At 52.7% G+C, this 23,754-nt stretch overlaps 1 protein-coding gene across 1 annotated transcript; it reads right to left on the reverse strand.

Annotated features, from left to right (window-relative positions):
• Nucleotides 1–17,217: 17,217 nt before the first annotated feature.
• LOC121062564 lies at nt 17,218–19,136 on the reverse strand. The gene is made up of 2 exons (XM_040542606.1): nt 18,489–19,136; nt 17,218–17,877 (listed from the first exon to the last, which is right to left on the reverse strand). The coding sequence occupies exons 1-2, from the start codon at nt 18,921–18,923 to the stop codon at nt 17,533–17,535; spliced, it is 780 nt and encodes a 259-aa protein (XP_040398540.1). The 5' UTR covers nt 18,924–19,136; the 3' UTR covers nt 17,218–17,532.
• Between the last annotated feature and the right edge of the window lie 4,618 nt (nt 19,137–23,754).

Genomic DNA, 23,754 nt, shown 5'->3' on the forward strand with positions numbered 1-23,754 from the left:
TTTTCACTACTACATATACTTTCCCTATAGCCCCACGCACTGTGCAGGAGCCCGAATCTGTCATACAATTGGTTAGAGATCCTCAGACACGCTCCTCGAGCCAGCCAGCAATTGGCCACTGCCCAAAGCTCATCTTTAACACTGTAGCTAACTCACTTTATCTCGACCTTGCTCAAGTTTTTGGTTCTACCGCTTGTTTCCCCATTATCTCTAATTCAGGGGCGTGTGAAAGAGCGCAAAGCCACCTGCGAATTCCTTTCCCACACCCCTTGAGAGCAGCTCTCTCTCTAGGGGCTGCCATGTAGGAGGGGGAACACTCCCAAGGGGGAACCACCCCAGAGCCATGCCCTGCCTGCTGTAGGACACAGCTCCAACCTCAGCAGTGTCCCCGTCCTTTCGGTCCCCACTGCCCTGGGGCCGTGTCTCACCTAGCACAGAGAGAGCCCAGGGAGCACTGAGAGCAGAGTTCCTCACCCAGTTACTCTCATTCCTCTGCTGGTACCCACACGTGTATGTCCCGGCACTTCTCAAGGTGATGTTCAGGACCAGAGCATAGATGAGCCTGCCATGCTGAGCTTTCAGGCTGAACTCCTCCAGCCCATTCTTGCAGAAGACAACTCGTGTAGCAGGAAACTGAGCATCAATTGCACACTGAATGAAAACTGTTTCCCCCTCCTGGGCACTGGAAGCGTTGAGGAACAGGACTGGAGCCTGGTTGTTACCTGGAGAGAAGGCACAGGGATTCCCCAGGAAGCGTTAGTGATTGCCGGGTGGCAAAACCAACTGCATGCCAAGGCTGGAAGAGTCTGCTCTCCTGGGGTTTACAGGGGGAATTGTGAAGGAATAATCCCGTTCTCTCTTCCCATCTCCTTCCCCAGGACACGTTCATTTTCAGGACTCACCTCCACGCTCCCGCAATCCTGGGGAGCTGCAGATGTCCTGGGTGTTCACGCCAGCACCTGCAGCACAGGGCAGAGAGCGCTTTGCTTAGAGGGGCAGTGACTCGGTTCACTTTCATCTCCCTGCCCACGTCCCCATTGCTCACTCCTGCCTGAACAGGGGACTTCCCAGACGCAAATATCCAATTTGGATTTGCTGCATCTCCACCCCTCGTACCACTCAAGACTCTTTTGCATGTATTTATATTCCAGTCACCACAATCTCTAAGGCATTCCGCATCCTGAAAATATCACACAAAGGATCCAGACAAACTTTTAGTACTGGAGAAGTGTGCCCCTAGCTCAGATCTGTATCATAGCTGGAGGAAGCAATCCCCATCCTGCATTCCCCAAAGCAACTCTGCCCCACACTGCTGCACGCCTGCCCCACACACGCTGTCCCCATCCTCCCCTGTGCCCACCTCGGGCCTGTCCTGCCCCAAGCAGCAGCCCGCCAGCCCTCAGACCCCACGCCCAGCAATGCCCCAACTCACAGAGCGCCAGCAGCAGGACGGCAGGGCCAGAAGGAGACAGCCTTGCCCATGGCGCCTGCCCCAGCATCTTTTGGGGTGCTGCTTTTGGGGAGCACCGTGTGCTTCAGGTGTCTGCTTTGCTCTGAGCTGGGGACGGTGGGACAGAGGCTTGCAGTGCAGCTGGGACCTGTGCTGTGGGCTTTCTGTGGCCGCCTGAGCCTGGCCCACAGCCAGAGGCTCTCATCAGCGGGGCCCTGCCTCAGCCCCTGCTACATCCGCTGCTTTTGTTAGCCCCTGCTATTATTTCTGTGCTCTCACACACCGCATCGTGCTCTGTTTTTACCTATGTCTCAGGGGCAGCATCACCCCTGCAAAGCCCTCCTGTCCCTTACCCCCCCACTCAGCTTTGCCCGCTTCCGAACACTTCACTCCACTTCTCTTCAATGACTGCACAAATGATGGGGTCAGGGTTCTCCTGAACCAAGGCCAAAGTAACTTCAGAGCTCTGGGGCAGTTGCCAAGGCTGTCGGCAGATTTCTCCTTCATCCTGTCGGTGAATCACCTTATGAAGAACACTCAAGGAGCCTCAGCTGGAGCCATACTGCTGCCAGTACAGCACTCTGGGAGCGATCTGCACCCAACTTTGACCCTCAGGCGACCACACAACAACCAGGAAAGGCAGAGGCTTCACCCTGATGGCACCTGAGCTCCCCCACGCTGCTCTCTCAATCCCCTTCCTCGGAGGAACAGGGGAGAAACTCTGGTGGAAAGAAGATTCGTGCACTGAGATAAGGGCAGGAAGATCACTCACCTGTTACCAGCACAGACAAAAGAGACTCAACATAAGGGAGATTAATGCAGTTCATTGCCTACTACTAACGGGCACTGCAGGGACTTTCATCCCACAGGAGGTAGGGCCTTTCTTTGGGCAGCACCAGGCCGCTTGCAAGATGCTCTGCTGTTAAGCGGCCAAGTGGCTTCTGAAAAATGTCCAGCCCAGTGCTCCTGTGCCCCTGCACCCAACGGTCCCAATGCTGTCTTTAACAGTCCATGGTATGACTCAGTTTTTTGGAGGCTGTTTTTACCTGTATCTCAGGGTCAGCATCCTCCCTGCAAAGCCCTCCTGCTCTATGTAGTAAAGGCCAGCCCCTTCGGAGCCAGCGCAGCCTCAGCGCCCGATCACCAGTTACAGGGGAACTTCGGGCCCTTCCTTCACCAGGGGTGGCCCAGGAGAGCAGCGTGAGCAGGCAGCTCCCACCAGCTCTCACAAGAGAGGCTGACGGGCAGTGGGCTTTGCCAGGGCACCGGCGACTGTGCCCAGGCCCTCTGCCTAAAAAAAGGTGGACGGTCTGCTCACCATGGTGGCTGAGCTCAAGGACAAAGGGGAGAGACTGAGCAGTACCAGGGCATGTGAGCAGGAGATTGCCTGGTGGAGTAACTCCCTGGTGTGTCGGAGGGAAGGGCGCCCAGGGGATGCTCCCAGAGGGTGGTAGAGCCCCTGCCCTGTCGCTGTCAGACAGAGGTAGGGGACCAAAGGACCAAGATGACGACGGCTGGAAGTGAGTCCCCATTTGGTGTCATGGGCAACTCCCCTCCCTACCTACCCCGCTTCCCCAAGTGCCCCTCCATAATAGGTTTGCGGCCCTGGGTCTTGAAGAAGAGGTAGGCAAGGATGTGGGGGAAGGCTCGCCCATGAGGTCATGTCAGAAGAGGCAGTTGACGCCACACCTCAAGACTGCCTCTGACAAGAAAGAAGGAAGGGTAATTGTAGCAGGACATTCCATTCTGAGAGGAACAGAGGGCCCGATATGCAGAGCTGACCCTCATCGAAGAGAAGTCTGCATTCAACCTGGAGCCCGGATAAGGGATAGCAGCAGGACATTCCTCAGCCTGGTGCGCTCCACAGACTACTGCCCGCTGCTGATCTTCCAGACAGGTGGGGAGGAAGCTGCGTCCTGCATTCTGAGAGGAATGAAGAAAGACTTCAAGGCCTTGGGACTGTTGGTGAAAGAGTCTGGGACGCAAATACCTTGGTCTTCCCTCCTTCCAATCTGGGGTGGTGACGTGGGATGGAATAGAAGGATCTGGTCCATAAATGCTTGGCTTCATGACTGGTGCTACAGCCTTGGCTTTGGGTTGTTTGGTAATGGCTGGGTTTATAAGACACCAGGCCTGACAGTAATACTTGGGAAAGGTTTATCTCACAGGGGCAAAAGGATGCTGAGACAGCAATCAGCAGGGCTCATTTGGAGAGCTTTAAACTAGATCTGAAGGCAGATGGGGTTGCAGCTGGGCTTGCACAAGTGGGGCAGTGGCCTCACAGCGATGAAGACCAGGAGGCCTCCCACCCCCATGGGGTGAAATCGGCGTGCTCAGCTCGCTCCCTGAAGTGCCTGGACACCAATGCACATAGCATGGGGAATAAACAGGAGGAGTTAGAAATCCGTGTTTGGTCAGGAGACTGTGATCTGGTGGCAATTACAGAGACATGGTGGGACAGCTCACATGGCTGGAATGTGGTCATGGATGGCTATGTCCTGCTCACGAAGACAGGCCAGCAAGGCGAGGTGGCAGAGTTACTCTTCATGTGAGAGAGCAACTCCTTTGTATTGAGTACAGTCCAAGGGCAGATGAGGAGCGAGTTGAGAGTCTGGGGGTGAGAATTAAGGGGCAGGCTGGCATGGGGGATGCTTTTGTGGGTGTCTGTTACAGGCCACCAGACCAGAATGAGGAAGCTGAGGAGACCTTCTACAAGCAGCTGAGAGCAGCCTCATGATCACAAGCACTGGTTATTGTGGGGGATTTCAACTACCCTGACATTTGCTGGAAGGCCTACTCAGCCAGCCATCTGCAGTCCAGGAGGTTCCTCCAGTGCACTGATGATAACTTCCTGATGCAAATGATGGACGTGCCAACTAAGAGAGGAGCACTGCTGGATCTTGTCCTCACTAATAAGGAAGGGCTGGTTGGACAAGGTACTTAAAGGTAAGGGGACCACGACAGTTGGTTAGTGTTCAAGGAGTGCTTCTTCCCAGCTCAAGATCCAAGCATCCTAACAGGAAGGAAGTCAGGAACGAGAGCCAGGAGACCTGCATGGTTAAAGAGGGAACTGCTGGGCAAACTCAAGTGGAAGAGGAGAGACTACAGATCATGGAAACAGGGTCTGGCCACTTAGGAGGAACATAAGACTGTTCTCAGAGGATGTAGGGAGGCAACTAGGAAAACTAAGGCCTCCTTAGAATTAAACCTTGCAAGAGGGTTCAAGGACAACAGAAAGGGCTTCTACAAATACATTGCGGATAAAAGTAACACTAGAGGCAATGGAGGTACACTGATGAATGAGGTGGGTGCCCTGGTGACAGAAGATAAAGAGAAGGTGGAGGACTGTTAAGCAAGCTGATCATCCATAAATTCATGGGTCATGTTGCGATGCACCCAAGGGTGCTGAGGGATCTGGCAGAAGTCATTGATAGGCCACCCTCTGGTTTGCTTTTGTTGGAACGAAATAATGGCCACTCTGAGCAAGACTGGAAGGGCTCTGCCACCAGCCATGTGGAGAAAATGGTCACCAGCATTGACTGGACAGTGTGGATGCAAAGGCCTTGCACATGAGACCCATGGGAGTGCGAGGCTCTGGTAGGCAGTGATACACAGAGGACCCTACTGCCATCAGGTTATCGGTGGCAGAACCCCTCTGTATTTCTGGAGGGACAGGCGGATGCCAACCGTTGTCTGCACTGGAGGCTCAAATGATCCCAACTGGCAAAGAGTGGGCAAAGTTGTCTGGTTGGTGGTCCCAAGGCACAGTGGAACCCTGGGTACAGACTACTGAGGGGAGGGGAGTGGGCCTTGCTTCTCTGGCAGTGCTCTGGTAGCACAGAATCAACAGAATCACAGAATCACAGAATGTTAGGGTGTGCTAGGGACCTTGAAAGATCATCTAGTGCAAATACATCAACATCCCAAAAAGTACTTGTTAAACAAATAGAACAAAGAGGAGTCTTCTGTAAATTTCCTGCCCAAATCTGTGGTTATCTCAACCCTGGCAGCCCCAAGTAGTGTGCCAAACAGAGCAATTGAGGTTTAAATCCAGTGGGCAGGCAAGCAGAACAAAGCTGCTTGCCCAGCCAAACACCAGTGGGATCAGGTCAAGAAAATGAAGAGGGCAAAAGTTAGGAAATTCATGGGTAGATATGGGTCTCTCGTTATGAATAAGCCTGTCCTCCCAAACAAGTGCTACACATATCGAGGCCTTGCTTCCCCACACATGGTCCAACATTGCTCATTGATGGGAAGTAGAGAATGATTTCTTTTTCTCTCTCCATTCTCAGCATGGCCTCTGGCTGTTTTTCCCCTCTTCTTGTTCCCTTTAATTCAATTATCCTTATCTCAACCCTGTTGGGGTAGCCTGTTGAGATAGCCAGAGCCTGTTTTGTTCTTTCCAACACACTTTCTTATCTCTGTCTTCTGATGAGGGGAAGTGAGAGAGCGGTTGTGGTGGAATTCTGCAGCCCAGCAAAATAAAACCATCAGGTAAGGAAAGAGGAAAAAAAAAAACAACAAAAGGTCAAAAAGGAGAGAGGCAAAATGTAATTGCTCACCACTAGCTGGCTCATGACCATCCAGTGGCACAGCAATGGCATCCCCTGCAGAATGGCTCCCTGTTTTTATTGTAGTGCCCAAAGTACTCTTTTTTCAACAGCAAGGAGCGTGTTTCCAGGTACACTCAAAAAGGGCAGGAAAGGCAGAGATTTGGGGAAAGGAGCCAGTGCCTCCTTGCCAGACACCCCCAAGACATGGTGTTTAAGTGACTCCCTTCCTGCACGGGACACAGGCTGCAGCACCAGGTCTCCCCATGGAGCTGCTGGCAGACAGAGGGGCTCAGGCTGCACAGCCTTGCACAAGCAACAAGAGTACAGGGGCTGAGCATCGGCAGGGGATGCAGCAGTGCTGTGCCCACATGGGTGTGGAAGGGATAGAAAAGGATTTGGGAGACGCTTCGGATGTTTGCTAGCCTGATGGAGAGATGCAAAACTATGAGCCAAATCTGGCAAGGGGAGAACGGACAGGAGGCCTCTGTAGGAATAATGCTGCCCCTGATACACATGTCAAAACAGCACGAGCTGCGGTGTGTGAGAGGACAGAAATAACAACGGGGGCTCTCAAAATACAGCGGATACAGCAGGGGCTGAGGCAGGGCCCTTGCTGATGAGAGCCTCTGGCTGTGGGCCAGGCTCAGGCGGCCACAGAAAGCCCACAGCACAGGTCCCAGCTGCACTGCAAGCCTCTGTCCCACCGTCCCCAGCTCAGAGCAAAGCAGACACCTGAAGCACACGGTGCTCCCCAAAAGCAGTGCCCCAAAAGATGCTGGGGCAGGCGCCATGGGCAAGGCTGTCTCCTTCTGGCCCTGCCGTCCTGCTGCTGGCGCTCTGTGAGTCAGGGCATTGCTGGGCGTGGGGTCTGAGGGCTGGAGGTCTGCTGCTGGGTGCAGGACAGGCCCGAGGTGGGCACAGGGGAGGATGGGGTTAGGGTGTGCGGGGCAGGCGTGCAGCAGTGTGGGGCATCGTTGTTTTGGGGAATGCAGGAGATCACTGCCGCTCTAAGCAAAGCCCTCTCTGCCCCATGCTGCAGGTGCTGGTGTGACCACACAGGACATCTGCAGCTCTCCAGGATTGCAGGAGCATGGAGGTGGGTCCCGAAAATGAATGTGTCCTGGGGAAGATGGGAAGAGTGAAGGGGATTATTCCCTCACAATTCCCCCTGTAAACCCCAGGAGAGCAGACTCTTCCAGCCTTGGCATGCAGTTGGTTTTGCCACCCAGCAATCACTAAAGCTTCCCTGGGGAATCCCTGTGCCTTCCCTCCAGGTAACTACCAGGCTCCAGTCCTGTTCCTCAATGCTTCCAGTGCCCAGGAGGGGGAAATTGTTTTCGTTCAGTGTGCAATTGATGCTCAGTTTCCTGCTACGCGAGTTGTCTTCTGCAAGAATGGGTTGGAGGAGTTCAGCCTGAAAGCCCAGCATGGGAGGGTCATCTATGCTCTGGTCCTGAACATCACCTCAAGAAGTACCGGGACATACACGTGTGGGTACCAGCAGAGAAATGAGAGCAACTGGGTGAGGAACTCCGCTCTCAGTGCTCCCTGGACCCTGTCTGTGCTAGGTGAGACACGGCCCCAGGGTGGTGCGGGGAGAAGGGACGTGGACAGTGCTGAGGCTTTATCTTTATGCTGCAGCAGGCAGGGCATGGCTCTGGGGTGGTTCCCCCACGGGAGTGTTCCCTCTCCTCCGAGGGAGCCTCTAGAGAGACAGCTGCTGTCAAGGAGTCCCCCTGTCCATGCAGCATCATCTCTGCTGCAGACATGGGGCTATGCAGGGCCCAAGCACAGAGAGCAAGGACTGGGGATGTCAATGGACCCTGGCCTGTGCAAATACTGCTCCAAGGCCTGCCCTGTGTATTGATGAGACTTTGCCACAGGAAAGGCTTGTCATGAGCTGGGCAGTTACATATGTGTGAAGAAGGAGCCCATATTTATGGCTCAAAAATGGGGGCTGGAAACCTAGTATGAGAACAGGAAGATGTTGGAGTGCTTAGGAATCCAGGGGCCTCTACCTGGGAAAGCAAACCAGGAAAATGGTGCTTGGGATGGCCCCAGGGAAGAGACCACAGTGGTGCTGATTTGAGACACAGGGGAGGGAAGGTGCCTGCCCAGCATGGACCTAGCAGTGGGGACATGGGCAGAGGTGGGTGGGTGCACCAGGTTTTGCCTCCTCTAAGGAAAACCCTCTGTGCCCCATGGTGAAGGTGCTGGCAAGACAACCCAGGACATCCGCAGCTACCGAGGTAAGGGTGAGCGTGGGGATGGGTGGCAGAAGGAAGGTTTCTGTGTGGTGGAGATGGGAAGGCAGAGGGCGTTTGTTCCCTGGCTGCTGTTCCCAGTGTGTTCATGTCTCCCACAGGCAGCAGCCCCTCTCACAAGGCCGAGCTCCCTTCCAGAGGTGAGACATTGCTCATCAGCCCTTCACAGCACAGCCGTCCTCCACGGCTTGCCTTGGCCACACTGTGACCCTCGTCTCTTGCAGGGCCAGCCATGCCCCTGGAGGTCTGGATCCTGCGCTCTGCCCTCAGCCTGCTCCTGCTGCTGTCTGCCCCCATCATCACCCTCCTCCTGGAGAGATGGAGCCACGGTGCCAGCGGGGCCAGGCAGCCTGGAGACGTCCCTGGCCCCATGGTGCTCTGATGTCCTCCTGGGCTCCATGCTGACCCCAGCCTGCTCCCCCATGCTCAGAGCATGACCCCCACTGTGGCCAGGCTCCCGCTGCCATTGGGCTCAAGGCAGCTGGGGCAGCATGCCCAAGGGATGTGCTGCCACTGCTCTGCTTCCCTTGGCTCAGCCCCTGCTCTCTGCTCACATCAAGGATTGCCATCGGATCGCACACCATCCCGACTGCGTTCAACCCCAGCACCCACGTGGCTTCACCCCCTGCTCACAGAATCACATCTCCATCGTGGGATCCACCTCTGCATACTGGGAGAACACGAGGGGATGGAGTAATGGCTGCACCCCCAGGCAGCCATGCTCTGCAGCTCCTGCATCACTCCAGCACCTCCCTATGCCCAAGGTGGTGCCAGCCACAATGGGCACATCCCCAGGTGGTTACAGTGCCCTGTGTGGAAGCACCTTGGTGGGTACTGGTCCTGCGGGAGGCGAGTTATAAAGGATTGGTTCAGAATGCACCAGCTGATGTTGCTGCTCTGTATTTGAGAGGGAAGCCAGCGAGCAGAGCTGGGAGAGCTCCTCTATGACTGCTGTGTGGGGCCACATGTCTTGCGAGGGAGCTGCTGTTCCCTGTGCCCTGCCACCCAAGAGTTCCCCTACCTGCTGGCATTGCCCTGGCAGATGTGGCCTGGAAAAGTGCCGATGTGAGGATGGCTGAGGCCATGCAGAGGTCCAGGGGGTGGCCACGCCTGGCCCTCTGCACCCCACACCCACCCATCCCTGTGCCAGGGCTTCTGGCTGTCAACGCGCCATCCCCAGGAGACAGCCCTGAGCAGGGACGTTGTGCACGGGGGCATCCATCTGTGGGGCAGGTGGGGATGGGGTCTCAGCATGGCTGGCCCCCACACCCACAGCCCATCCCCAGCCTTACACAATGGGGTTTTAGCCATCCCACACCAATACCTGAAAGGAGCCAAGGCGTCCCCACAGTGCAGCTCCCAGTGCTGGCATCTGTGGCCTTGGTGTGCAGTGGGGGACTCCAGGGCAAGATGGGTGCAGACAGAAGGAGAGCTGCTCAGCTGGGAGGCATGAGGCTGCATGACTGCATGGAGGGAATAGGGGAAAAGAACATGGGGTCAAAACTCAGCAAGAGCTGCTTGGATGCAGAGCTGGAGGGGAGGTGGGTTTCAGGCTCCTTCCTGCAAGGACAGTCCCTCACCTCCCATGCCCTCATCAAAGCACTTGTCCCTCAGCTTCCTTCAGGCCCATGCATGCATGTTTCACAGCACAAGCCTCCAGGATACTTTTCCTGGATGGTACTATACAGAGTTGGTTGCAAGGAGCTACTCCCTCATTCCCATACAGCCTCCAACCCTCCCTGGTGAGGGAATCCCCATTGCGGTGTCAGCTGCAAACTTGCTGAGGGTAACCTCTGCCCCAGCATCCTGAGAGTAATGCAGATGTGGAATGGAATTGGACGTAATTTGGGTCCCTGGAGTACACCACTAGTTAGCAGCCTTCAACCAGTCTTTGCAGCACTGATCACCTTGCTTCAGGTTCTGCCATTCTGTCAGTTTTCAGTCCACCCCAGTGTCTGCTCATTCAGGCCAGATATCAGTAACTTCTCTATGAGGATGTTAGGGTAGACAATGTCAGAGGCCTTCCATTCCAAAATCCATGCTCTCCCCTCATCTACCAAGACAGTCGTTTCATCATAGAAGGTTGTTGGGTTGGCCAAGCATAGCCTCCTCTTGCTGAATTCCTGCTGGCTACTCCTGATGATTTGCCTGTCCTCCAAGTGCCTGGAAATGTTTTACCGGATGAACTGTTCCCTCACCTTCCAGGGATGGAGGTGATCTGACTGGCCTCTACTTCCCCAGGTCCTCCTTGCCGTTCTGGAAGAAGCAGTGATGTTTGCTTCCCTCCAGTCTTCAGGCCCTTATCCCACTCGCCTTGACCCCTCAAGGATGATGGAGAGTGGCCTCGCAATGACATCTGCCAGCTCCTTCAGCACTTGGGGGTGCCTCCTAGCAGGGCCCACGGCCTTCTCTGTGCTCAGTTGGCTGAAGCACTGCCCCTCCTGACCCTCCTTCATCAAGGGGACACCTTCGTTGCTGCAGCCCCTGTCCCTGCCTTCATAGACATAGCATTACTCAAGGCTGGTTTTGTTAGTGCAGACCAAACCAAAGATGGCATTTGGTACTTGTGTTTCTTCTCTCTTCTGAACTGCAGTACTGGTTTCACTCGCCTGGACAGGAAGCTCCACTATAACCAGTCTCTCACTCCCCCTCCTATAACGGAAAGGGGGTGAAAATACAATGAAAAGGGCTCAAGGGTCCAGATAAGAACAGGGAGATCATGCAAAGTTTACTGTCACAGTCAAAACAAACTCACCATAAGGAGATTAATAAAATTCATTACCTCTTATTATTAGCAAGCTAGAGCAGTTAGAAAAGAAAAAAGAAAAGAAAAAAGCAAACAAAAAATACCTCCCCGACATCCACCTTCTTCCACCTCCTCCCTCTGAGTGGAGCAGGGCAATGAGGAATGGGGGCTGTGGTCAGTCCGTAACGTTTCGTCTCCTCTGCTCCTCCACAGTCACTCTCTGCCCCTGCTCCAATGGGGGGTACCTCCCCCAGGATGCCGTCCTTCCAACCTGACCCTGGGTGGGCTTCCCACAGGCAGCAGCTCTTCAAGAACTGCTCCAACACGGGTCCCGCACAGGCGGCAGCTCCCTGCAGACCCCCTGCTCCTGCTGCGGGGGCTCCTGTCCACGGGCTGCAGCTCCGGCCCGGGGCCTACTCCTGCGGGGGCTCTCCATGGGCTGCAGCCTCCTCCAGGCCACAGCCACCTGCTCCACTGGGGGCTCCTCCACGGGCTGCAGCATGGAGATCTGCTCCATGTGGGACCCGTGGGTGCAGGGGGACAGCCTGCTCTACCAGGGGCTCCTCCACAGGCCGCAGGGGAACTTGTGCTGTGTGCCTGGAGCACCTCCTGCCCTCCTGCTGCACTGACCTTGAGGGCTGCAGGGCTGGTTCTCACTCTTCCCTCTGCCACCTGTTGTTGTGCAGCAGATTTTTCCCTTTCTAAAATATGCTCTTGCAGAGGTACAAAAAACGTGCCTTATTGGCTCAGCTTTGGCCTGCAGCAGGTCCCTTTGGAGCAGTCTGAAACTGGCCCTTTTCAAATAGGGGGCAGCTTCTGCTCTGAGGCCACCTCTGCAGCCTCCCCCTACCAAACCCTTGCCACATACGCCCAATACAGCTGCAGAGTGCAGGCCACAGTGCATTGATGGCACACTCATGTGGGGCAGCAAAGCAGAGGAAGTCTTTGAGAAAGGGAAGAAAATCATCCAAATTCTCCTGAAGGCTGGTTTTGCCATTGACCAGGGTAAAGTCAAGGGACCTGCCCAGGAAATGTGGTTCTTGGGGGTAAAAAGGCAGGATGCCACATCCCAATGGGTGAGGTCAATGAGGTAACAACTGGGTGCGCACCAGCTGTCTAGAAAGAAACACAAGTTTTCCTAGGCCTTGTGGGATCCTGGAGAAGGCATATTGCAGATTCTGAGCCCTCCCTATTGAGTAACCTGAAAGAAGAGCACTTTGAGCAACAAAACCCCTTGGAAGAGATCAAGTGGGTGTCCAGAAGGCTGTGGTGGGAGCCCTTGGGCCTGTGTGTACAGGCCCAGCTGTGTCACTGGTGCTTCACACTGCAGGCAGGGAACAAGACCTGGCCGGGAGCCTCTGGCAGGAAAGACCAGGAGAAAGCTGAGGTCATCCTCTGGACTTTTAGAGCCTGGCTATAAAGGATTAGAAGCCCAGGTGAAAACAGAAGAGGGATGGGCAGTCATGCCCAAAAGAGTTGACCAATGGGTGCAGATCGCTCCCAAAGTGCTGTACTGGCAGCAATATGGCCCCAGCTGAGACTCCCTGAGAGTTCTTCATAAGCTGATTCACCAACAGGATGAAGGAGAAATCTGCCCACAGCCTTGGCAACTGCCCCAGAGCTCTGAAGTTACTTTGACCTTGGTGCAGGATTCCCCTGGCACAACCATTTGTGTGGACATTGAAGAAAAGCAGCGTGACCTGGTCAGAATAAGGCAAGGCGCAATGGGGACAAGGGGCAGGAAGGCTTTGCAGGGATAATGCTGCCCCTGTAATACAGGTAAAAACAGAGCGAGCTGCGGTGTGTGAGAGGACAGAAATAACAGCGGGGGCTCAACAAAAGCAGCGGATGTAGCAGGGGCTGAGGCAGGTCCCTCGCAAATGTGAGAGCTGCTTAGTGTGGGCCAGGCTCAGGCGGCCACAGAAAGCCCACAGCACAGGTCCCAGCTGCACTGCAAGCCTCTGTCCCACCGTCCCCAGCTCAGAGCAAAGCAGACACCTGAAGCACACGGTGCTCCCCAAAAGCAGCGCCCCAAAAGATGCTGGGGCAGGCGCCATGGGCAAGGCTGTCTCCTTCTGGCCCTGCCGTCCTGCTGCTGGCACTCTGTGAGTTGGGGCATTGCTGGGCGTGGGGGCTGAGGGCTGGAAGGCTGCTGCTGGGTGCAGGACAGGCCCGTGTTGGGCACAGGGGAGGATGGGGACAGCGTGTGTGGGGCAGGCATGCAGCAGCGTGGGGCATCATTGTTTTGGGGAAGGCAGAAGGTCACTGCCCGTCTAAGCAAAGGCTCTCTGCCCCATGCTGCAGGTGCTGGTGTGACCACCCAAGACATCTGCAGCTCTCCAGGATTGCAGGAGCATGGAGGTGGGTCCCAAAAATGAATGTGTCCTGGGGAAGGAGATGGGAAGAGAGAAGGGGATTATTCCCTCAAATTTCCCCCTGTAAACCCCAGGAGAGCAGTCACTTCCAGCCTTGGCATGCAGTTGGCTTTGCCACCCTGCAATCACTAACACTTGCCTGGGGAATCCCTGTGCCTTCTCTCCAGGTAACTACCAGGTTCCAGTCCTGTTCCTCAATGCTTCCAGTGCCCAGGAGGGGGAAATTGTTTTGGTTCAGTGTGCAATTGATGCTCAGTTTCCTGCTACGCGAGTTGTCTTCTGCAAGAATGGGTTGGAGGAGTTCAGCCTGAAAGCCCAGCATGGCAAGGTCATCTACCCTCTGCTCCTGAACATCACCTCAAGAAGTGCTGGGACGTACACGTGTGGGTACCAGCAGAGGAATGAGAGCAACTGGGTGAGGAACTCTGCTCTCAGTGCTCCCTGGACTCTCTCTGTGCCAGGTGAGACACAGCCACAGGGTGGTAAGGGCAGAAGGGACACAGACACTTGCCACAACATGCCTGTGCTAAGGCTGGAGCTGTGTGCTGCAGCAGGCAGGGCATGGCTCCTGTGTGGTTCCCCCATGGGAGTGTTCCCTCTGCTGCAAGGGAGCAGAGAGCTGCACACAAGGGGTCCCCCTGTCCCTGCAGCACCACCTCTGCAGCAGAGATGGGACTACACAGTAAATAAACTTTGTGAAGCAGACAAGGGCACGTGCCCTGAAATGGTTAGGATGCTCAGGAATGGTGTGGTTTTGGCACTTTTATGCCTCCACTGAGGATGGTGCTGGCTGTTGGTGGGGGGATGTGCCCATGGGGCTGTGTCCCCTGCCCCACACAGACGTGCTCAGGGCTGTTGCAGGACATGAGATCAATATATGCCTAGTCTGGGCAGTGTCGGACATGCTGCAGACACTCAGCCTGTCCCTTTCTCCTGCCAGGCAGTGTGACCAGCTCCCCGGCAAGGCCATCGCCCCCAGGTGAGTGATTCCCTCCTTCACCCCCAGGAACCACAGCATGGTGCTGCCAGGCTACCATCCCCAGTACACCTCTGCCATGCCATTCATAATCCCACACAAGACACTGGATCCATGGGGGCCCACGTTGTCAGAAAAGCCCTGGGCACATGCACGGCTCCCTTGGGGATGGTGCAGGCTGTCGGTGGGGGGATGTGCCAATGGGGCTGAGGCTCAGTCTGGGCAGGAGCTGGGTGCACTGCAGACACTCAGACTGTCCCTTTGTCCTGCCAGGCAGTGTGTCCAACTCCCCAGCAGGGCCATCATCCCCAGGTGAGTGATTCCCTCCTACAACACCAGAGTCCCCACTACGGGGCTCAGGGCTGCCAAGCTGCTGTTCCCAGGGCACGGGGACATGCAGGAGCTTTACCTGGCAGGTAAAGCTGCACAGGCACGTCCTGCTCCCTGCCTCTCCCCATCACACCCCGCTGCCCTCACACCCTCTCTCCCACAGCTCCCATGCCTGGCTCTCACACGCCCTCCCCACAGGCACGGCGCTGGCAGTGGCAGCTGTCATCCTCGTCCTCCTGGCTGCAGGCAGCTGGTTTGCCATCAGGAAAGGTGAGAGAGTGGGGGAAGGCGGGGGGAAAGGCTGAGGCCGTGGGGGTCCTGCTGCAGGGCTGGTGCAGTGGGAAAGGCGGTGGGGGGGACCTGGGGGTGTGCAGCTGGGGCAGACGGTGCGTGGGGGTGCTGGCTGTGGGCAGCCCAGCTGGGGAGGCTGCCGAGGGAGCTGGGGAGCTTCAGCCTTCGTCCCCCAGCCCTGAGATGGGAGCCAGGGCTGGGCAGCAACTTGGCCTGCGCACCTCAGCCACTGTTCTTCTTGCAGGTGCCTGCAGAGGGAGATGCCCAAGGTGAGCACCAAGGGCTCCTGGCTGGGGGGTTTGCAGGAGGGAGTCGTGGGCATGGCAGGGCCCTGGGGTGCTCCTTGGCCAGGGGCATTCCCTGTGCTGAAGGCATGAAGGGTAGGGCTTGTCTTGGGCTGCCCTCCAGTTCAATGCCAAATGCAGGAAAGCAACACCAAAGTCCATAAGCCTCATGACCCCTCCTCAGCACATGCACACCCCAGAACCATTCCCATTCCTCTCCAGGCAGCAGCACGTTGACAGCCCACAGACGGAAGACACCAACAACGGTGACATCCAGTGTGAGTACTACCTCCTCTGTTGGGGGAAGCCACATGACCCTCTCCTCATGGGCATCCCCTGCAACCCGCTGTGCAATCCCACCACTTCATTTCCCACTGGGACATGCAAAATCCCTGCCCGTTCTTCGAGGCCAGGTTTCTCTCCAGCACCTCACGTCCCACTTCTTCCTTGCATGCAGAGTGCGTGCGGCTGCACAAGGTACATGGCAGCATCCCAGTGCTCCAGGGACAAAGCCCATTTGCTTGGGGGTGGTCCTTTCCCACCCGCTCCGGCCTCAAGTTGCAATTCCCCCACTCTATACTCTGCTTTTTTCTCTTATATTTTCCATCACAGGAATTTTTTTTTTACAAGAGCAGCCCAAAGTGAAACACAGCAATGAAGGCTGTGGCTGTGTACTTGCACTGCTGGGCAAAATATCTTATAGCTCGCTCTGAAACCACAGGCAGCAGCCAAGGGAGGATGTTGTGGTTGTGCAACAGGCTATAGATATATCCCCACCTGACGTGCACCTCGCTTGAGTTGCAGCACGACCTTGTTTTCCCACGCCTGCACAGAGCAGCTCGCAAGGTGTGCTGACTGTGCAAAGAGAGGAGATGTCAAAGAATGGTGGAAATACACCAAAACCTCAGCACCTCTGCTCCATCGCTGCTTGCTGCACATCCCAGATCAGGGTGATGGGAGGGGAAATGTGGCCGGGCACTGTGTGCTGACCCCAGGCAGCTGCTGCCCAAGGTCAGTGTGAGTTTCAGTCCCCCTCCAACAGGCAGCAAGGGCTCATGGTTTGTATTTTTTTCCCCTACAGACTCCACCATCGCCCACGTTCGACGGGACAGGGTGAGTCGTGGCACAGCTGTGCACAGCTCCTTTCTGCACTCCTGCAGCCTGGTGCCTGCTCGTTGTACAGGGCTCACAGTCAGCAGCTGAAGTAACAGGGCTTTCTTTTCCCCCTAAAGCCTCCTCCCGTGCAGCAGATGAGCGACACCACGACATATGCCACGGTGACCCGCACCCAGACCCGATAGTGCTGCCACAGGGCAAGGGCACAGGAGCCTTGCCCATGGCTGCCTTTGCTCTCTTGCAGAGGGCTTGTGCAGTTGTAAGGTGGGGCTGGGGGTATACTTTGGGGTTCTTTGGGGTTTGCTGTCACAGGGAATGGCTGTGTGTGTCTACCCAAGAGGAGGTGGGACTCATTTCTCTCTTTGCAATACATTAAGACCTCTAAAATATATCAGGTATATGAAATGATAGTGTGAGTGTATCAGCGTTTCTTTACCGAGTGAAAACATCTCCCTGTGCTCAGTGGAAGACGTGTATACTTCAACTACACGATAAAGACACAGGGGTGCTCTTCTATTCACCCACACAGATGCACGTTTGGACCTACAGGGACAAGTATGGCTGCAGGGATGTGCTCGCATGTGTGTGCCAATAGGTGTGTGCACTGAAGAGGTGGTTTTGATTGCATGAAGAGTAAACATCTCTGACTTTGTTCTGTGGTTTAACGCAGCAGCCAGCTAAGCAACACACAGCTGTTCATTTGTCCCCTCCCCTTCACCCCTGTCTCCCCCAAGACAGTGAGATGTGGGAGAGAAACACATTCATACACACACAAAAGAAAAAAATAAAACAAATGAACAACAAAAAAAACAACCTCATGGGTTGAGATAAAGACAGTTTAATAGGACAGAAAAGGAAGGGAAAATAACCATCATCAGCCCAATAAAAGAATATATAAATAAAGCGATGCACAAAGCTCCTTGTGCACCCCCAGCCTCCCCATTGGAAGGGCAGTGTGAGAAGCTGAAAAGTCCTTGGCTCAGTGTAAGCACTGCTCTGCAACAGCTAGAACATCGGTGTGTTATCAGCATTATTCTCACCCTAAACCCAAAACACAGAAACATCTCAGATGCCAGGAAGAAAATTAACTCTATCCCAGCCAAATGCAGGACAGGTGCACATCAGGGCCTGATGATGGAGGCACATTTTAAATGCAAGCAGATGGTCTAATTGGTTGTTGTGTCCGAATATTTATATGGCTAACCACATTCCTTAAAATCTTCCTTACTGTTAATATTATTGTTTTAAAATCTACATCTCTCCAGAAGTTTTTAGGAACATTCTGGAGAAGAGGTTTCACTTCCTGTTCCATTATCTGCTCTGTACTTTTATTCTGCAATTCTTGAACACATTGCCATGTTTTTTCTTCTAAAATGATCTCCAGCTCCTCTTTCCTACATTCCTCTTCATCTTTACGGCAGTACCAGAAGGGATATGTGTGGAACAGGCTATAAACAATGACGATAAAGGTAAGAATGCAGAGTCCTGAAACCTGGAAGAGAAAATATTAAAAGTGATGTTGCTGCTGGACTTCATGTTCCTAAAAATGTTTTGCAGCTGACTAAGAGGAGTACTTTGCCCTCTTAAAAGCCTTGCATTATTCAGACACCCAGTTCTTCTTATAAAATACATTCCTCTCTCCTGCCACGGATAGATGACAACTGATAGTAAGAAATACAAGCAACGAGATACCTGGTGACTGATGACCATAAATACCAGTCTCTCTCTCTCAAATAACACACTAATTATATTTTGTATTTTCATAGGATTTCATTTAATAACCAAATGCAAAACAAATGCATATATTTGCAGAATAAGCATGGAGCAAGATGTTTGAAGTTCAAGTTTTAGCCTCAGAAAGAACATCCTAATTATGAACTCATACAGATACACTGAAATTGAAAACGGGAGTGGTAAAAACAATGAAAAAAAAAAAAAGAATTCAAATGCAGTAAACTTATCAGTTAACAATCATAATTGCAACTTAACTATTTGTTTGCCAATTAACATGGTTTCCATAATGATATACATTCGAGATTCTTTACACACACAAAAATAGGTGCAAATAAAATACCTAAAATTGCAGATTTCTAGGGCTCTTACCTGAGAAATTGAATAGGCTTCAGTGCTTGATTCTGCTGCTCTGGTTTGGTTTGCATTTTGATTGCTGTCCACTTCACTTCTTGAAACCGCACATTCAACGTATCTGCCATCCCACAGCAGGATGACACACCAGATCAGAGGAGGAAGAAACACCTTGCAAAGCATCTCACCCTTCTGTCGGTACGAACATTTCCGAAAGCTGCGAAACCAGAGAATGCAGGTGGGCTGGGACGTCAAGCTCAGGGCAATTGTAATTAAAACTGGACACAAAAAATAGGTAGAAACATACAACTTCTTTAATGCTGTCCATCGAGGGCATTTAAATTCAGTCTCCATTATTTCTTCAACTATGAGCAGAATTATGGCACTAAGTGGTAGAGACATCACATTAGAATTATTTTTCCAACAATTCATAAATTTCTTTCTGACCGGCATTTTGTTCAGCGGTCAATACCTCCCCAACTTAGGAGAACTAAGGAAGTCTTCTATGCCTCCATCTCACCCAGTTTTTGTTCTTACACACTTCTTGTAGCCGTTTCTACAAATGATAAGCAGCAGACCAGAAGTGAAAATGAAACCACACTCCATATCCACCAATGATCTGACTTTGTAGGTTTTGAAACCTGTGCTTTTCGCTTGTCAGTTTGTCAATGGTTGATTTATGTAAACCAAAGCCAGACGCTGGGGCACTGAGGAAAAAGGCAAAAGGACCTGGGGAATGGCAGCGTAAGCTGGTTGCACATATGCATTAGGTCCCTGGTAAAAGAACCACAGTCTGAGTTCACACCCGTGACAGTGTGACTTCAGCTGGGCCACTCAGAATGCGATGGTGAGAAATCGGGAACGTGTGAAACACCACCCGAGGCCAGGGCCAGGAGGCAGCAGGTGTTAACAGCCAAATGTGAGCCCGAAACGGGTACAGGAACCGAGAAAACCCGAATTACCACCGAAGAGGCTGAGGAGACCAGGCATTTACTGTTAATCCACCAGGTCTGGACTGGGAGGCAAGCCAGCGAGTCTTGTGGACAGGTAGCCCTTGAAGTTTCACACCATGACAAACACCGCATGCAAATCCCTCAGACGACTGGGGCTGTGCTGATCACAAAGACCTGGAAAAATGTTTGGGGCTGCATGTAGCCTCTGTGCAGCTCTGTATGGTCTTTGAGTTTCCTTCTCTCTGGCGCAATCTCATAGCGATGATGGGATTTCTACATGGATCCCAAATTCCTCAAAATTGCATGAAAATTATTTTACGCAGGGGGAGATGATACTTAAACAAATACTCATAGACTATTATGTATATAGTACATGTATAATACAGTGTATAATAATACGGAGAGCCCATGCAGGAGCAGGGAGTCTGGGGGGAGCTGCTGCCTGTGGGGGGCTCATGATGGAGTAGATCTTGAAGATGGGGGGGGGGGGGGGGGGGGAGGGGGGAAAGTGGTTTTAGTTTGCTTTCAGTTCTCACTGCTCTAGTCTGTTATCAATAGGCAATAAATTACATTAATATACTTTAAGCTGAGTCTGTTTTGCCCTGGCCTTGGACTGTTGAATGATTTCCCTGTCCTTATCTTAACCTATGAGGATTTTTTTCATTGTATTTTCTCCCTCTGGCTTTCTGAGGAGGGAAAGTGAAAGAATGGCGTGGTGGTGCTCAGCTACCTGGGAAACTGCTTTTGAAGGCATTGGCATCCATCGGTGCTGGTCAGTCTTTAAGCACTGACTCCTGAAAGCACAAGATCGGGAAATTCCAAAATATCAGAAGTCAAACAGCAGTCCTGGGGAGCTGCAGATGTCCTGGGTGTTCACGCCAGCACCTGCTGCATGGGGCAGAGAGGGTTTTGCTTAGAGGGGCAGTGACCCGGCTCACCCCCACCTCCCTGCCCACATCCCCACTGAGCAGGAACCTTCCCACCCTCACATCTCCATCCTGCACCTCCTCAGTGTCCTCCCTTGGTGCCATCCCGCACCCAGTTGGGTGGGTTTGTAATTCCACCTTGAACTTCCCCTAAATCTCACATATTGATCCCATCCAACAACAAGACCACATCAGTGAACCATAGAAACATGCTCCCATTTAAGATCAATCACTAACCCTTAATCCTTTTTTTTTTTTGCTCCCCCTACACGTAATTTTGCCTGCTTTCACCCAGCTCCACCTTTTCCACCCATGTCTTTGGTATCCACAAATTTTGTGATGCCAGGACAGTGACAGCTCACATCACGCTCTGATCTTCTTCATGGATCTCTGTCTCCAACCTTGTGGTCCCACAGAGCATCTTTCTCCCAAATTGTTTTTATTGCCTCTGTCTTTAACTTTTTTTTCATTATTATTCACAAAAAAAAAATGCAGATGACAAACCTTTTTTTTTTTTTTTTTTTTTGCAGAAAATCCCCAGGGGAGCTTTGCAGATGGCAGCTGTGAGAAAAATAAGATTTGCATTTGGGGATTTCCTATGCAATGGGGGAGGCTGCTGCACGCAGGGGTGTTTCAAGGAAAAAAAAAAAAAAAAAAAAAAGGAGAAAAAAGTCCATGCTGTGGGTTTGCAATGAGGTCCAGACTCACAGAGCATCCTCAGCAGGATGCTGGGGAGGTCAGGATGGGACTTCTGACCACCCAAAGCGTCCCACAGTACCTTGTCCGGCAGGCGGACAAGCCGTGGTATCTTTTTGGTGGCTGGGTTTCAAAAAAATAAAAATAACTCTTTTTGTGGCAGGAAACCAGACATCATCTCATAAAGCAGCGTTGGTGCTGGCAGGGCTGTGCTGCCCCCAGCTGAACTCTCCCAGACTGGTCTGGGTGCATTTTCCCCAGATACATGGGTAAGGAAAATTGTCTTACAAAAGGCTCAAACCTCATCTTCTTTCCCTTTCACTTAAAAAATAAATAAAATAGAAAAAATCCAAACACTCTGGAAATTTTTCAAGTCTCCGGTTTTGCTCTGGGATGCCTAGGAGGGATGCAGAGCCTGCCAGGAGCTCTGGGACAGTCCTGGGACCTCACCCCTTCTTCATCCCCCTATCCCCCTCATTTCAACAGGAAATTTCTTGCCCCAAAAAAAATCTGCTTCCTGTCTCTTGACTTATTTTTCTCCCTTTTCAGCCGTCCATGCAGTCTTTTTTTTTCATACTCAGGAAATGCTTAGGATTATTGTCAAATTTAAGTGCCCAGGTTTTACCTCCCCAACATCCTCCCCAAACCCTCCCTGGGCCACATTTTACTCTTGGACCACCAGCCTGGCAGAGCTTTGCAGAGCAGGAAACCCAAACCTACATTTAAAAAGGAAACCAAAAGCAAGCGAAATACCAAAGAAACGTTCAGAGAGGAGAGAAAGAGGAGAAACAGCCAAAAACACCAACTGCCACGCAGCTGGAGGCTCCATGTTAAGGGTTAGGCTTAGGGTTAGGGTTAGGGTTAGGGTTAGGGTTAGGGTTAGGGTTAGGGTTAGGGTAGGGTTAGGGTTAGGGTTAGGGTTAGGGTTAGGGTTAGGGTTAGGGCCTTCCTAGCCAGGCAAGAAGGGACGAGGCATTCCCAAAAGGCCTCTTTTGCCCCCTGCCGGTGATTTCTGACCTCCTTCGTGCAAAGGTGGCCTCCTCACACCCCAAAAAGTTGCCTCACTTCCTGCACCCCACCACGATTTCCCCCCCTTTACACCCCAAAACGTGCCCTCTTCCAGCAGACCACCTCATCCCAACCCCTTTTTCTGCCCCACACAGGAGCCGGTGGGACAGAGCCAGAGACCTGCAGCTCCCCAGGTGAGCGCACGCAAAAAGAGGATACTCGGGAGAATCCCACATGATAAATCTAGCGAAAAAGGCTGCTGCAAGGCTGGAAAACCCCAGCCACGAGTAAAAAGGCTGGAAAACCCCAAGGGCACAAAGGGGAAGTCATCACTCGGTCCTGCAGTCGGCAGTTCCCTGTGTGTCTCCATGGGAAGAGCTGGGTGGTTTCGGGGCAGGAGGCAAACCAAAAAGAAAAAACACAATCCATCCCATATACTTTTATTTTTTATCATTTTACTTACATATATCATGAAAAAAATCAGGTTTGCTTGGGAGGATTTTGGCAAAGAAGTGATTTTTAATTTTATGATTGGATCAGATCGCGAAATATTGGCTTGGGATCAAACCACATGATAACGTCCCCCTTCAAAAAGCCCACAGCCAAGTGCTTTGGATGCCCCAGATTTTACATATGCTTAGATATATCATGAAAAAAAAATCAGGTTTGCTCAGGAGGGTTTTGGCAAAGAGGTAAAATTTAATTTTATGTTTGGATCAGAGCACAAAATATTGATTTGGGATTAAACCACGTGAGAACATCCCCCTTTGAAAACCCCACAGCCACATGCTTCGGTTGCCCCAGATTTTACATTTTTTGTCTTTTTCTGCAGTCCTCAGCCTAGACATAGAATTGTTTTGGTCTCAACACAAGGTGTTTTTCATGATATTTACCCTCCAGATTTTCTCCCTTGTACTTAACTCTACCAGTGCCGATTCCTGCAGCAAGACGAATTTTTGCTTTCCTTTAATTGGAGTATTTTGGAGAAAAACAGGCTCTCCCCATCTCCTTTTCCTGCTTCTCACAATTTCATCCTTTAGTCAGAGTATTTTGGAGAAAAAAACGTGCTCTCCCAATCCCGTTTCTCACACCTTAATTTGCTTTTTCTTCCCCTTTTTCCCCATTTTATTTTTTTTCCACCTAAAAGCATCTCCAAGACCCATGCAGCTGAGGAGATTCCATTCTCTGAGGTTCCACCAACGTTACTAGCAGCTTGGGGCTGAGCACCCTCTGCAAACAGAATTTCCTCCTTTTTACTTCCTGGGGGAAGTACTTCCCACGAAGCAGCTGAGATGTGTGGCTGTTCTCTTCACCTTCCCATCACTCCCCAGTGGAAATTTGGGGCAACACAGGCAAGGAAGGGTCAATATTCCCAACCCTCTCCCGAGATCTGGAGCTCCCTGGGTTGGCTTCATCCTTCGGGGTGAGGACAACCCCGACCAGCACCATCCTGCTCCGTGGTGCCTGTCAACCACGGCCACCGGGCAATGGTTCCCCCCTAAAACCGAACCCTGGGAAGGAAAAAACATCCAAAAACAGCCAGAGGATGGCTCTGAATATCGTGGTCCCCCACGGGAGGGATTGTCCCATAAAAGCATCCGTCGGCTCAGCACCACCCAAGAACATCCCGGTGCCCTGGGGACCCGGCTCCTCCGGGGAGCAGCTCCGAGCATCGTGGCGGCTGTTGGCCATAAAAGTCCC

This window comes from Cygnus olor, chromosome 32 (assembly GCF_009769625.2).
Source record: "Cygnus olor isolate bCygOlo1 chromosome 32, bCygOlo1.pri.v2, whole genome shotgun sequence".
NCBI lineage: Eukaryota > Metazoa > Chordata > Aves > Anseriformes > Anatidae > Cygnus > Cygnus olor.

Coding starts and splice junctions, on each gene's coding strand:
- LOC121062564 (XM_040542606.1), bottom strand. CDS start 18,923: ATGCCGGTCAGAAAGAAATTTATGAATTGTTGGAAAAATAATTCTAAT. Junction 17,878..18,488: donor AAGCCTATTCAATTTCTCAG/GTAAGAGCCCTA, acceptor TTTCTCTTCCAG/GTTTCAGGACTCTGCATTCT.